This window comes from Macaca thibetana, chromosome 12 (genome assembly GCF_024542745.1).
Source record: "Macaca thibetana thibetana isolate TM-01 chromosome 12, ASM2454274v1, whole genome shotgun sequence".
Taxonomy (NCBI): domain Eukaryota; kingdom Metazoa; phylum Chordata; class Mammalia; order Primates; family Cercopithecidae; genus Macaca; species Macaca thibetana.
In genome coordinates, this window is record NC_065589.1 from 123,851,909 (window position 1) to 123,867,872 (window position 15,964).

A 15,964-nucleotide genomic window follows, 5' to 3' on the forward strand; every position below is an offset into this window, starting at 1 on the left:
TCGGATCACTCTAAATAATGTTCTCTTGTGGTTGATGATGTGGCTATGAGTAGATAACTATGATACTATGATGTGGCTAGGAGTAGATTTTTTTAATTTTCCTTTTTCTGTTTGGAATTTATTGGGCTACCTGAAGTTGAGTTTAGTGGAATAAATAAAATGAGATATAGGGCACAATAGAACATTGCAAAATGAAAGAGATTTCATTATATACAGAGCAACATAAATGAAAATTGAAAAACAAGTTAAGAAAAAAAATCCTAAAATATGTAAGAATTTACCACCCAAAACAATATAAAATCATGAATAGTTGCAAGTAAAGATGTACAAAACCAACACTTAAGAATAGTCACCTCTGATGTTAGTAGAAAGGGGAATAGGAGTATGGAATAAAGATAAAGGGCAGACTCACACCAAATAAAGCAAACAAAAAATAAACAAATTAATAGAGGGGCTTTGTATTGACCAATATGAAAACATACACTTAGGTGAGAAGTATTACTTACTTAAACCTTTATATCTGAGGTCCAAAGTGTATGTATGTATAGGTATATATGTGTACCCCTTCAGTTTGTACATTTCTTAACCAAAATCTTTCATTTCAATGTACTTGAGTTTATTATTTTATGACTTACACTTTGTGTTTCTCAAGTTCTCTAAAAAGTCCTTCGTAAATTTTCGTTCAAAATGATATTCTCCTGTATTTTATTCTATTAAACATACACACATACGCACACGCGCACACACCACACACACACACCCCCCTATACCAATGCAAACTCATATGTATTTTTTATAATTAAGTCTCTAATCCACCTGGTGTACAACTTTGTATGTGGTATCAAGTGAGATCTTATTCAGGTTTTCCTCTGCCACCAACAGTAGGAACTTCCTAGTCAAGTCTCTTTTTTAAGGATCTGCTGTGCCTTTATATTTCTCCCCATGATGTCCTTTCAGCTTTGGGCTCTAGTTGAAAACTGTTCTACAGCAACTTACAACACATAGAAAGATGTTTCCTTCAGCCTGAATTATTTTTATGATAGCCATAATTGAAATGCAATAATAAAGAAAATAATCATACACCAGCCTTGAGCAACTTCTCAGTCAGGGTACAAGATTTTGGCATAATCAAGTCTATGCTATTTCACTAGTGTCCAGATAAAAATTGCAATAAAAATAATAGGCATAATGTCATAGAGACATAATGACAAACCAACAAGTTTTCCATCACAGCAGGAATATCCACCTCTGTTCCATTATCATTTTTATATCTTCAATGAATCTGTTCCCTCCATAAACCCAGATGATTCCTATTAGTTCCAGTATAGCTGCAATCGAAATGTCCCATTCAGTACAGTAGTGGCCAGCCAGATGAGTCACTAAATTCCAGCCTGAACCACACAGGTGACTTCTCTCTCTTTCTCCCTGTTTCTCTCTCTTTTTCTCCTTCCTCTCCTCCTCCCTCCTCTGGTAGATGGACTCCAGACATACTATCCCTTTGTCAGGATTACTGTACCTGTCTTCACATATCTAACACATTCATACATGGTCTCAGCTTTAAGATTTCCTTTGTCTGGTCTGTGGCAATCCTAAGTAAGTGCTCAATAAACTCCCTGTGCTTGCCCCATGAGAGCATTCATCAATGATATGTAAGTATTCCAGGGGACAGGGGCCCATTGCTTTACATTTGCCTGGCAGCATTTCTCTTTCCACTTCTAATATCAGACTCCTCCTCTCTGATCCTAGGCATGGCCCACGTCCCTGGGAACAGTAGAGACTAAGGCCTGGGTCTCAGTGGCATCAATCGGAGCCTTTCCCTGGGACTGATGTACAAGGGTATCTTCCTGTTGGCATCTTTAAATGAGAAGATAAAAATCCGGGTTATCGTTAGCCACATTCACTGGTCAAGAAAAAGGGCCTCTCTGCAGAACACGGCTGAGCAGAACCACACGGAAGTGGAAGAAGTAAGGAGGTTTCCAGAAGTCTGTGAGTACTTGGTTCCAATCTCTGGGCTTCTACTTCAGGCAATTCTTCCTTTGATCCTTCCCAAGTCCTATACATAGGAATTTCTGCTTTTGCTTGTGTTAAGGAATGGCTCTTTATCACGCATAATAGAGAGTTCTGACGAATATACCCGATTACTCATCTGTGTGTCTCTCAGCATTGCTCGGCAGGATAGCAGCATCGGCCTTGTCTGAGAATTTGCTAGACATCCAATTCCCAGGCCCATCCATAGACCCACTCAGCTCAAGACCTCTGGGTAGGACCTGAGATTCTGCATTTGAACATGTCTTTCAGGAGTTCTTATGCATTCTAATGTCTGAGAAGAACTCCACTAGTGTATAAAGTAAGAGAGGTCCAACCACAACGATCGGCCTGTCCAACTAGTTTACAAATTCCATAGAGACGTTTTGTCTCTTATTCAGTCTCGTACTCACCACCTAGAAAGTGCCTAGCGCACAAATTGGTATCGGAGCATATTGAACAAGAAACACAGAGAGAGAGAAAGCAGAGTAGGATGGCAAAGCTCCTGCATTCAGCATAGAGTCAGGTTTAAGCAAGGTATTTGGGGACATGGATCTGGGAATGAAAGGCTGAGACTTTGGGGTTGGAGACTGGGAAACGACACGGAATAAGAACAGGAATTCTGGGCAAGTTAACAGAGTTTGAGACTCACGAGTATGGAATGCAGCCCATCATCTTTCTCCTTGGAAGTCTGTTATTAATACATTTTTCCTCATTAAAAGGTAGACAAACAAGAGAAACCTCTTCCTACAGCCGCAATTCCTCTTTCATTGGCTCTCAGTGCCTGCACTGGGACCATCTTCACTGCTACCCTGGTTGGACTCATCCCCCCCCCCACCACATACGCAGCGTAGCAAAAGCACTGCATATCGAATTTGCTTTGCCAGATAAACGGGGTCTCTAGTCGGTACACAGACCTAAAAGTGTGGGTGAGAAGTTGGCATGTGAGGAATGGTGGGTGTCTTTTTTCTGGGGGCCACGGTGCCTGGTGTAGCAGAACCTGTCCTGGAGTCCCATGCAAATAAGGAGGGAAGCAGGTTACCAGCGCGCGGCACAGAACCCAAGTTAGAGCAGAAAGGGGCTTCTTCGTATAAAACATACTAACATATTATCAAGTCTAGTTATTTGTGTACTTTATATTTACCCTCTTTGGAATGTTAGCATAACAAAGGCAGAGATATTATTTACATTATTTATTCTATGTTCTTAAAACAGTATATGAACAGAGGAAATGTCCAAGAATATTGAATGAATAAAGGAATAAAACAGACATGGCAGAGAGGAAGACATTTTAGGCACAAAATGAGAGGCAATTAAGCCACATTTGAACCAAAAATGGCTTTTTTTTTTCTTTTTCTTTTTCTTTTTTTAATTTATTTATTATTATTAAACTTTAAGTTGTAGGGTACATGTGCATAACGTGCAGGTTTGTTACATATGTATACTTGTGCCATGTTGCTGTGCTGCACCCATCAACTCGTCATTTACATCAGGTATAACTCCCAATGCAATCCCTCCCCCCTCCCCCGTCCCCATGATAGGCCCCGGTGTGTGATGTTCCCCTTCCTGAGTCCGAGTGATCTCATTGTTCAGTTCCCACCTATGAGTGAGAACATGCGGTGTTTGGTTTTCTGTTCTTGTGATAGTTTGCTAAGAATGATGGATTCCAGCTGCATCCAAGTCCCTACAAAGGACTCAAACTCATCCTTTTTTATGGCTGCATAGTATTCCATGGTGTATATGTGCCACATTTTCTTAATCCAATCTGTCACTGATGGACATTTGGGTTGATTCCAAGTCTTTGCTATTGTGAATAGTGCCGCAATAAACATACGTGTGCATGTGTCTTTATAGCAGCATGATTTATAATCCTTTGGGTATATACCCAGTAATGGGATGGCTGGGTCATATGGTACATCTAGTTCTAGATCCTTGAGGAATCGCCATACTGTTTTCCATAATGGTTGAACTAGTTTACAATCCCACCAACAGTGTAAAAGTGTTCCTATTTCTCCACATCCTCTCCAGCACCTGTTGTTTCCTGACTTTTTAATGATCGCCATTCTAACTGGTGTGAGATGGTATCTCATTGTGGTTTTGATTTGCATTTCTCTGATGGCCAGTGATGATGAGCATTTTTTCATGTGTCTGTTGGCTGTATGAATGTCTTCTTTTGAGAAATGTCTGTTCATATCCTTTGCCCACTTTTGGATGGGGTTGTTTTTTTCTTGTAAATTTGTTTGAGTTCTTTGTAGGTTCTGGATATTAGCCCTTTGTCAGATGAGTAGATTGCAAAAATGTTCTCCCACTCTGTAGGTTGCCTGTTCACTCTGATGGTAGTTTCTTTTGCTGTGCAGAAGCTCTTTAGTTTAATGAGATCCCATTTGTCAATTTTGGCTTTTGCTGCTGTTGCTTTTGGTGTTTTAGACATGAAGTCTTTTGCCCATGCCTATGTCCTGAATGGTACTACCTAGGTTTTCCTCTAGGATTTTTATGGTATTAGGTCTAACATTTAAGTCTCGAATCCATCTTGAATTAATTTTCGTATAAGGAGTAAGGAAAGGATCCAGTTTCAGCTTTCTACTTATGGCTAGCCAATTTTCCCAGCACCATTTATTAAATAGGGAATCCTTTCCCCATTTCTTGTTTCTCTCAGGTTTGTCAAAGATCAGATGGCTGTAGATGTGTGGTATTATTTCTGAGGACTCTGTTCTGTTCCATTGGTCTATATCTCTGTTTTGGTACCAGTACCATGCTGTTTTGGTTACTGTAGCCTTGTAGTATAGTTTGAAGTCACGTAGCGTGATGCCTCCAGCTTTGTTCTTTTGACTTAGGATTGTCTTGGAGATGCGGGCTCTTTTTTGGTTCCATATGAACTTTAAAGCAGTTTTTTCCAATTCTGTGAAGAAACTCATTGGTAGCTTGATGGGGATGGCATTGAATCTATAAATTACCTTGGGCAGTATGGCCATTTTCACGATATTGATTCTTCCTATCCATGAGCATGGTATGTTCTTCCATTTGTTTGTGTCCTCTTTTATTTCACTGAGCAGTGGTTTGTAGTTCTCCTTGAAGAGGTCCTTTACATCCCTTGTAAGTTGGATTCCTAGGTATTTTATTCTCTTTGAAGCAATTGTGAATGGAAGTTCATTCCTGATTTGGCTCTGTGTTTGTCTGTTACTGGTGTATAAGAATGCTTGTGATTTTTGCACATTAATTTTGTATCCTGAGACTTTGCTGAAGTTGCTTATCAGCTTAAGGAGATTTTCGGCTGCGACAATGGGGTTTTCTAAATATACAATCATGTCATCTGCAAACAGGGACAATTTGACTTCTTCTTTTCCTAACTGAATACCCTTGATTTCTTTCTCTTGCCTAATTACCCTAGCCAGAACTTCCAACACTATGTTGAATAGGAGTGGTGAGAGAGGGCATCCCTGTCTTGTGCCAGTTTTCAAAGGGAATTTTTCCAGTTTTTGCCCATTCAGTATGATATTGGCTGTGGGTTTGTCATAAATAGCTCTTATTATTTTGAGGTACGTTCCATCAATACCGAATTTATTGAGCGTTTTTAGCATGAAGGGCTGTTGAATGTTGTCAAAAGCCTTTTCTGCATCTATTGAGATAATCATGTGGTTCTTGTCTTTGGTTCTGTTTATATGCTGGATTATGATTTGCGAATGTTGAACCAGCCTTGCATCCCAGGGATGAAGCCCACTTGATCATGGTGGACAAGCTTTTTGATGTGTTGCTGAATCCGGTTTGCCAGTATTTTATTGAGGATTTTTGCATCGATGTTCATCAGGGATATTGGTCTAAAATTCTCTTTTTTTGTTTTGTGTCTGCCAGGCTTTGGTATCAGGATGATGTTGGCCTCATAAAATGAGTTAGAGAGGATTCCCTCTTTTTCTATTGATTGGAATAGTTTCAGAAGGAATGGTACCAACTCCTCCTTGTACCTCTGGTAGAATTCAGCTGTGAATCCATCTGGTCCTGGACTTTTTTTCGTTGGTAGGCTATTAATTATTGCCTCAATTTCAGAGCCTACTATTGGTCTATTCAGGAATTCAACTTCTTCCTGGTTTAGTCTTGGAAGAGTGTAAGTGTCCAGGAAATTATCCATTTCTTCTAGATTTTCCAGTTTATTTGCGTAGAGGTGTTTATAGTATTCTCTGATGGTAGTTTGTATTTCTGTGGGGTCGGTGGTGATATCCCCTTTATCATTTTTTATTGCGTCTATTTGGTTCTTCTCTGTTTTCTTCTTTATTAGTCTGGCTAGCGGTCTGTCAATTTTGTTGATCTTTTCAAAAAACCAACTCCTGGATTCATTGATTTTTTGGAGGGTTTTTTGTGTCTCTATCTCCTTCAGTTCTGCTCTGATCTTAGTTATTTCTTGCCTTCTGCTAGCTTTCGAATGTGTTTGCTCTTGCTTCTCTAGTTCTTTAATTGCGATGTTAGAGTGTCAATTTTAGATCTTTCCTGCTTTCTCTTGTGGGCATTTAGTGCTATAAATTTCCCTCTACACACTGCTTTAAATGTGTCCCAGAGATTCTGGTATGTTGTATCTTTGTTCTCATTGGTTTCAAAGAACATCTTTATTTCTGCCTTCATTTCGTTATGTACCCAGTAGTCATTCAGGAGCAGGTTGTTCAGTTTCCATGTAGTTGAGCGGTTTGGATTGAGTTTCTTAGTCCTGAGTTCTAGTTTGATTGCACTGTGGTCTGAGAGACAGTTTGTTATAATTTCTGTTCTTGTACATTTGCTGAGGAGTGCTTTACTTCCAATTACGTGGTCAATTTTGGAGTAAGTACGATGTGGTGCTGAGAAGAATGTATATTCTGTTGATTTGGGGTGGAGAGTTCTATAGATGTCTATTAGGTCTGCTTGCTGCAGAGATGAGTTCAATTCCTGGATATCCTTGTTAACTTTCTGTCTCGTTGATCTGTCTAATGTTGACAGTGGAGTGTTGAAGTGTCCCATTATTATTGTATGGGAGTCTAAGTCTCTTTGTAAGTCTCTAAGGACTTGCTTGATGAATCTGGGTGCTCCTGTATTGGGTGCATATATATTTAGGATAGTTAGCTCTTCCTGTTGAATTGATCCCTTTACCATTATGTAATGGCCTTCTTTGTCTTTTTTGATCTTTGATGGTTTAAAGTCTGTTTTATCAGAGACTAGTATTGCAACCTCTGCTTTTTTTGTTCTCCATTTGCTTGGTAAATCTTCCTCCATCCCTTTATTTTGAGCCTATGTATGTCTCTGCGTGTGAGATGGGTCTCCTGAATACAGCAGACTGATGGGTCTTGACTCTTTATCCAGTTTGCCAGTCTGTGTCTTTTAATTGGAGCATTTAGTCCGTTTACATTTAAGGTTAATATTGTTATGTGTGAACTTGATGCTGTCATTACGATATTAACTGGTTATTTTGCTCGTTAGTTGATGCAGTTTCTTCCTAGCCTCGATGGTCTTTACATTTTGGTATGTTTTTGCAATGGCTGGTACCGGTTGTTCCTTTCCATGTTGAGTGCTTCCTTCAGGGTCTCTTGTAAGGCAGGCCTAGTGGTGACAAAGTCTCTAAGCATTTGCTTATCTGTAAAGGATTTTATTTCTCCTTCACTTATGAAACTTAGTTTGGCTGGATATGAAATTCTGGGTTGAAAATTCTTTTCTTTAAGAATGTTGAATATTGGCCCCCACTCTCTTCTGGCTTGTAGAGTTTCTGCCGAGAGATCTGCTGTTAGTCTGATGGGCTTCCCTTTGTGGGTAACCCGACCTTTCTCTCTGGCTGCCCTTAAGATTTTTTCCTTCATTTCAACTTTGGTGAATCTGGCAATTATGTGTCTTGGAGTTGCTCTTCTCGAGGAGTATCTTTGTGGCGTTCTCTGTATTTCCTGGATTTGAATGTTGGCTTGCCCTACTAGGTTGGGGAAGTTCTCCTGGATGATATCCTGAAGAGTGTTTTCCAACTTGTTTCCATTTTCCCCCTCACTTTCAGGCACCCCAATCAGATGTAGATTTGGTCTTTTTCCATAATCCCATACTTCTTGCAGGCTTTGTTCATTTCTTTTTCTTCTTTTTTCTTTTGGTTTCTCTTCTCGCTTCATTTCATTCATTTGATCCTCAATCGCTGATACTCTTTCTTCCAGTTGATCGAGTCGGTTACTGAAGCTTGTGCATTTGTCACGTATTTCTCGTGTCATGGTTTTCATCTCTTTCATTTCGTTTATGACCTTCTCTGCATTAATTACTCTAGCCATCAATTCTTCCACTTTTTTTTCAAGATTTTTAGTTTCTTTGCGCTGGGTACGTAATTCCTCCTTTAGCTCTGAGAAATTTGATGGACTGAAGCCTTCTTCTCTCATCTTGTCAAAGTCATTCTCCATCAAGCTTTGATCCGTTGCTGGCGATGAGCTGCTCTCCTTTGCCGGGGGAGATGCGCTCTCATTTTTTGAATTTCCAGCTTTTCTGCCCTGCTTTTTCCCCATCTTTGTGGTTTTATCTGCCTCTGGTCTTTGATGATGGTGATGTACTGATGGGGTTTTGGTGTAGGTGTCCTTCCTGTTTGATAGTTTTCCTTCTAACAGTCAGGACCCTCAGCTGTAGGTCTGTTGGAGATTGCTTGAGGTCCACTCCAGACCCTGTTTGCCTGGGTATCAGCAGCAGAGGCTGCAGAAGATAGAATATTTCTGAACAGTGAGTGTACCTGTCTGATTCTTGCTTTGGAAGCTTCCTCTCAGGGGTGTACTCCTCCCTGTGAGGTGTGGGGTGTCAGACTGCCCCTAGTGGGGGATGTCTCCCAGTTAGGCTACTCAGGGGTCAGGGACCCACTTGAGCAGGCAGTCTGTCCCTTCTCAGATCTCAACCTCCGTGTTGGGAGATCCACTGCACTCTTCAAAGCTGTCAGACAGAGTCGTTTGCGTCTGCAGAGGTGTCTGCTGCGTTTGTTTAGTTTACTGTGCCCTGTCCCCAGAGGTGGAGTCTACAGAGACAGGCAGGTTTCCTTGAGCTGCTGTGAGCTCCATCCAGTTCGAGCTTCCCGGCAGCTTTGTTTACTTACTTAAGCCTCAGCAATGGCGGGCGCCCCTCCCCCATCCTCTCTGCTGCCTTGCCGGTAGATCACAGACTGCTGTGCTAGCAATGAGGGAGGCTCCGTGGGTGTTGGACCCTCCCGGCCAGGTGTGGGATATGATCTCCTGGTGTGCCTGTTTGCTTAAAGTGCAGTATTGGGGTAGGAGTTACCCGATTTTCCAGGTGTTGTGTGTCTCAGTTCCCCTGGCTAGGAAAAGGGACTCCCTTCCCCCTTGCGCTTCCCAGGTGAGGCAATGCCTCACCCTGCTTCAGCTCTCGCTGGTCGGGCTGCAGCAGCTGACCAGCACCGATCGTCCGGCACTCCCCAGTGAGATGAACCCAGTACCTCAGTTGAAAATGCAGAAATCACCGGTCTTCTGTGTCGCTCGCGCTGGGAGTTGGAGACTGGAGCTGCTCCTATTCGGCCATCTTGCTCCGCCCCCTTTTTTTTTTTTTTTTTTTTTTGAGATAGAGCCTCACTCTGTTACACAGGCTTGAGCGTAGTGTTGCAATCTCGGCTCACTGCAACCTCCGTCTTCTGGGTTCAAAGGATTCTCTTGCCTCAGCCTCCCCCAGTAGCTGGGATTACAGATGTGTGCCACCACGCCCAGAGAATATTTTTTATTTTAATAGAGACGGTATTTCACCGTGTTGGCCAGGCTGGTTTTGAACTCCTGACCTCAAATGATCTGCCTGCCTCACCTTCCCAAAGTGCTGGGATTACAAGCATGAACCACCGAGCCCAGTCAATAATGGCTTTTTTAAGGAAGTGTTCTGCCTTGGAGAAGCCATGGAGAGGGATGGGCTAAAGAACCAAACCAGCAAGCATGCACATATTCAGCGTTAACTGTCCGTGAGCCCAGTATACTGGGCAAGCTGAGAAATAATTGTGTCATCCTTCCTTGATCTTGCCCACCAATTTCTTCCTCTCATCCTACTATGGTATCCACTCCTAGCACGTATGGGCTCCTATCACCCTCATTGCATCTATCGTCTGGCTTCACAGATCCTTCAGTCCAGGCCATGCAGACCCTCACACTCAGGTTTGCCTTCCTTTGGCACCGTCTCACACGCCTAACTCTTCCACCTACCACCACTATAAAAAATATGTGACCTCTCACAGTGCTGTATCCTCAGAGCTCAGAGAGGTGCTTCATAGACAAGGACACTGTGGAGGCAAAAGGGCGCAGTACAGTTTGAGATGCATCTCCAGCTCATAAAAAATTAGCATCTAATTGATAATTTATCTAAGGTCAGTTGCTTCCAGGGTTATTTAGAAAAATTATACTTAAGAGAACAGTAATTTAACCCAAAATGAATGCCTCAGCCGTGGAATCTTAAAGCAGTCACAGGCTGTTGAGACATTTTTGGAGTAGAGCTGTGTGATGGGGTGAGACAGGTGGTGCCCTGCAAATCACATCGGAAAAATGTGAGTTCTTGGCCACACCCCCCAGAAGTGTGATTTCCCTTTTGCTACAGTCATGGTTAGAACTTCAGCATCAACATAGTCCCAGGAAAACATGGACATACAATCTGTGGGTGTTTTCTCTAGGTGAAACACTGATCCACATAATGTTTATGTGAACATTAGCACTTACCTTTTCATTCGGGATAATCAGGGATATGCAGAAAAAGAGACACGAAATAAATACCACTCTAAGCATTATGCTGGAGCTGAAGCATGACATTCTGGTTTTCTTTTTTTTTTCTGAGACAGAGCCTTGCTCTGTCGCCCAGGCTGGGGTGCAGTGGGGCGATCTCAGCTCACTGCAAGCTCCACCTCCCGGGTTCACGCCATTCTCCTGCCTCAGCCTCCCGAGTAGCTGGGACTACAGGCGCCCGCCACCACGCCCGGCTACTGTTTTGTATTTTTAGTAGAGACGAGGTTTCACCGTGTTAGCCAGGGTGGTCTCGATCTCCTGACCTTGTGATCCACCCGCCTTGGCCTCCCAAAGTGCTGGGATTATAGGTGTGAGCCACCGTCCCCAGTCAACATTCTGGTTTTCAATAGCTCTCCATCTTAATCATTTCTATGAGGCACATGCCATCTCCTCCAGATCTTGGTTTCATCATGCACCATTGTTGACTTTACTGTCTGGTTAAATGTGCAACACTGTGTTTCCTCTCTCTGGAAGTTACCTGTCTTCCATGTCTTCCTCCAGACTTAGATTTTTCCATCTCTGATAGTTGCTTGATGGAATCAGTGTAAATTTTATAGATAAAGAAAGACACATGAGGTCATTCATGAAGCCTGGGCCCACCAAGGTTGCCTGAAAAAGGTTTGGGCATATTGCCTGGTGAGTTAATGTCAGGTTTTTCATTTGTGACTGTTAGCTTTGGTGAGGTCTAGAATATCAATATTACAAGCTATTTGAACTCAGTCATGGAAAGATATGCAATCAATAGTCCCCTTATCTTATTCCAAACAGATCTTAAAAAAAAAAAAAAGTCCAAAGAGTGACCTACTAGCATTATCTAATGAACGAAATATTCTCTTTTCCCTTTCACCTCTCCAAATATTAAATTGTCAATTTTATAATTTAACATTAAATGAGAGCCTACTACATGCCAGGTATAGCACTAAGCCCTGGAGATATACAGATAAACAAAATCCCTGCAGTCCTTAAGGAGAGCACAGTGAAATGGGAAAGACGTGTGTCAATAAAAATGTGCAAAAGAGAGTGGCAGGACAAGATGATGTAAACCCATTTCTCCCTGCTGTTTCTTACTAAGAAGTCAGAGGAGGAAGTGACTCCCTTTTCCTGCCAAGCTTGAGACTTCCATTACCCTCCAAAAGTACAAAGGTAGGCAGATGGAAATGGTAAGAGAGATTCAGCCACAGCAATCAGCCTGTCCAGAAAGCTTCTTATTCCACGGGCCTAAGACGGCTTCCCCCTCCAGGGTAGGTGGGCCAGCACGTTTCCCAGTTTACTTTATGAGGCCAGTATTATTCATATACCAAAGTCCCAAAAAGACAGTACAAAAACAAAACTACAAAGTATCCTGTCTCGTGAACATAGACACACAATTTCTCATTAAAGTATTAGCAGACTTGCTGATTCAAGCAGCAAAGAAAAAATTTTAAAAAATTATTAGCAAACAAATGTATGAATGTATACAAGTAATCAATTATACTCAATGTCCAAGTGGTATTTATTCTAAGTATGCAAGGCTAGCTCAACATTTTAAAATTAATGAATGTAATCCGATATATCACACACAAAGTTCAAAATAGATGAAAGGATGGAAAAGGATATACCAAATTAATTATAATAAAAGGAAATCTGGAGTGACTATATTAGTATCAGACAAAGTAGAAAGCAGGGCAAGAAATAATATAAGGAATGACCAGAGATGTTGCATAATGATAAAGTGGTAAATTATTCAAGAAGACATATCAATTACAAATTTATATACCCCTTAAACAGTTTCAAAATACATAAGGTAGAAACCTATCAGACATATCAAACTAAAAGGAGAAACAGAAAATTCACAATGACATTTAGAAACACTACAACCTTCTCTAAGCAATTGAAAACAACTAGACTGAAAATCGTTAAGAATATTTAATACCTGAATAACACTATCAATCAACATGTTTTAATTGACATGTGTGAACACTTCAACCAAAAACATCAGAATACACACTCTAAGTACACATGGAACATTCGCTATGACAGACCACATTCCTAGTCATAAAACAAAATGTACTAAACTTAAAAGGATCAAAGTGTGATCTTGAATCAAAATGAAATTAAAACTAAAAATTGATAACAAAATGTTATTCAGAAAACATTCAAATATTTAGAAGTTAAACACCATAATTCTCAAAAAATCTAAGGACGAAAGTGGAAATCACAATGGGTATTACATAATTTTTATATTGATTAAAATGAAAATGCAACATATCAAATCATGTGGGGCACAACTAAAGCAGGGCTTAGAAGAAAATGTATAGTGTAAAATTGTTATATTCAAAATGACAAGAAGTCTCAAATTAATAATTTAATCTTCAACCTTAATGAACTATGAAAGGAAGAGCAAATTAAATGTGAAGTGAAAAGAGGGAAATAATTAAAATTAAAGATGAAAATCAATAAAACAAGAATAGAAGAAACTATAGAGAAAGTAAACAAAATAAATTGCTAGTTCATTAAAAGATATATAAAATTGACGTCCTTCTAGCCAAATGGATGATGAAAAACCAGAACTGACACAATTTACCAAGAAATATAAGAAACCTTATGGACTATAAGAAAGATAATAAGGTAATATCAATAGTAATTTTATATCAGTGAATTTGATTTGATAACATAGATGAAATGGACAAATTACTTGAAATCAGCAAACTATCAAAACTCAAGAAGTACATATAATGAACAGTCCTATATCTATACAAGATACTGAATTTTTTCAACAGTCTTTTCACAAAGAAAAAAATCCAGGAATATATAAGAACAAGTCTACCAAACGTTTGAGCAGAAAAATCTACCAAATGTTGAAATCTACCAATGTTTAAGCAGAAAATTATATACAATTATAAAAATTATTTTGAAGAAAGTAGAATTAGAAGAAAGTCATCTTAATTTCATTTATGAAGCCAGCATCATACTAGTGACAATATCAGACAAAGACAGTAAAATAAATAAAATATACAGACCAATACAATTATTATTATATACATAAAAATCCTTAGCAAATAGAATTCAGCAACAAAAAGTATAAGGATAATGCAATGTGAGCAAATGAGATTTATCAAAGGCATGCAAGGTTGGTCCAATATTTTTAAAGTGAGCCAGTGTGGTCACAAATCAATTATCTCAGTTCTTACCTGAAAGAAAATTAGGAGAAGAATAGTAAAGCTGATCAATCAAAAAGAAGATGTTTCTTAATTTTTGAAAGATATCTTTTTATGTGAAATAAGACAACTTATTTGAAGATAAGAGCACAGATCAGTGAAATAGAAATATGGAAAACAACTGAGAAAATAAATGAATCAAAAAACTGATTCTCTCAAAAAAAATTAAGAAAATTAACAAACCACTAAAAAGGCTGACAAAAACAAAATGAGAAGGCATGGGTCACCAATATCAGGAAAGAAACAGAGGACAGCGCTACAAATCCTCTAGCAGTACTGACAATGAGAGAATGGTAGACACAAATTTATGCTCATAAATTTTACAACTTAGGATAAATGAATGAATTCCTTGAGAAACTTAACTAAGATAAAATATGTAATCTGAAGAGGCCTATAGCCAACAAAGAAATAAATATTTATAAATTAAAAGCCCTAGAAAATAATCTCCAAACACGCAAAAATTTACTAGAAAATTTTACCAAACATTTAAAGGCAAATTACACATGGTAACTTCCAGAAAATATAAAACTAAACAGTTCCCAGTTCATTTCATAAAGCCAGTATTATCCTGACACCAAAAGCCTAAAATGACATTACGTGAAAGGAAACTGTCAGCCACTATCTCTCATGAACTTAGTCACAGAAATCCTTAACAAAATTTAGCAAGTGAATTCACCAATATATTAAAAAAAAAAAAAAAAAAAAAAAACTCATGACCAAGTGGGATTTCTTTTTCAAGTGTACAAGTCTTCAACATTTGACCATCAATTAATGTGATTAACCATATCAACAAGCTAAAGAAGGAAAGTCATATCATCTTATCAATTGACACACAAAAAGCATGTTCTCCCATTCATGATAAAAACTCTCAAAAAATTAAGAATAGAAGGAAATTATCTCAACTTGATAAAGAACTTTCCAACGTGTTTCAGTCAGACCCTTTTTTAAGATACTATCCTCATTAGTGACTGCCTGTATATAATGTCCCGTTTTTCCTTGGATACTTCATAAAGGCCTTGCTCAAACACAACCTCCTCTAGTAAGCCTTCCGTGACCAGCACACCCTTATTTACTAGCCAGTTCTACATTTTAAAAAAATCATTATTTGTGTCACAAAAAAATCCATGTAAACCATGTAATATTGTTCATTGTTATTACATGTGTTAGATTTGTTCCATCAATAACAACAGAAGATTCTTAAGGGAAGGAATTTAGGACATAGTTTCTGTGTTATCCACTGGGCCTCTTATGAAAATAAACGAATTATAGATTCTGAGTAAATATAACTAAAAATATGGGAAGAGAGTGAATTGAGTAAGAATGAGAAAAAAGAGTAAATGAGTACTTGTCTGTGAGAAAAATGTATGTTCTACGTTACAATGTATAACATTTAGTAAATAATTTCCACAGCTTAATTTACTGCATATGTAAAATAAAGAGAAATGTATCTGTGCTGGTTATGCTAAGAGCTATTGGGCTGAACTAGGAATGAGATGCTCATAGAGAAGAATACATGAGCTGGCCTGGGAAGTCACTTCTAGACTGAGGGGAGGTAAGCATGAAGAACTCACAGGCACCACTGCTGGGCCCAAGGGTGAAGGACAGAGGTGGGGTGAATAGATGCAGGGATTTCGGGTGGAGGGCTTCTTCAGTGAGTATGACTATGAAAGTAAAGACAACTGGAGGCCAGGATGGAGAAGCAAGTCCATGGGTGGTATATGATTCAGAAATCTCCAGAGAAATAGAATCAATGGATGGATGGATGGATGGATAGATAGATAGATAGATAGATAGATAGATAGATAGATAGATAGATAGATAATACATAGATAGATGGATAGATAGATAGATATACAGATAATAGATGATAGACAGTGATGGAGATACATAATAGACTAGATAGATGGATACATTCAATAGATGGATAGAAACAGATAATATGTATAAATATAGATAGACAAAAATCAGAGGAATTTATTATGGGATTGGGTCACAAAATTATGGAAACCTAGA

The 15,964-nt window shown here is 39.2% G+C and overlaps 1 protein-coding gene across 1 annotated transcript in view; it reads right to left on the reverse strand.

Annotated features, from left to right (window-relative positions):
* Positions 1-15,964, reverse strand: part of LOC126932408 (uncharacterized) — a 72,572-nt gene that overhangs the window by 41,389 nt on the left and 15,219 nt on the right. The window contains exon 2 of the mRNA XM_050751206.1: positions 14,905-15,033. Coding sequence (XP_050607163.1) covers positions 14,905-15,033 — 129 coding nt within the window. The remainder of the gene's footprint in view (positions 1-14,904; positions 15,034-15,964) is intronic.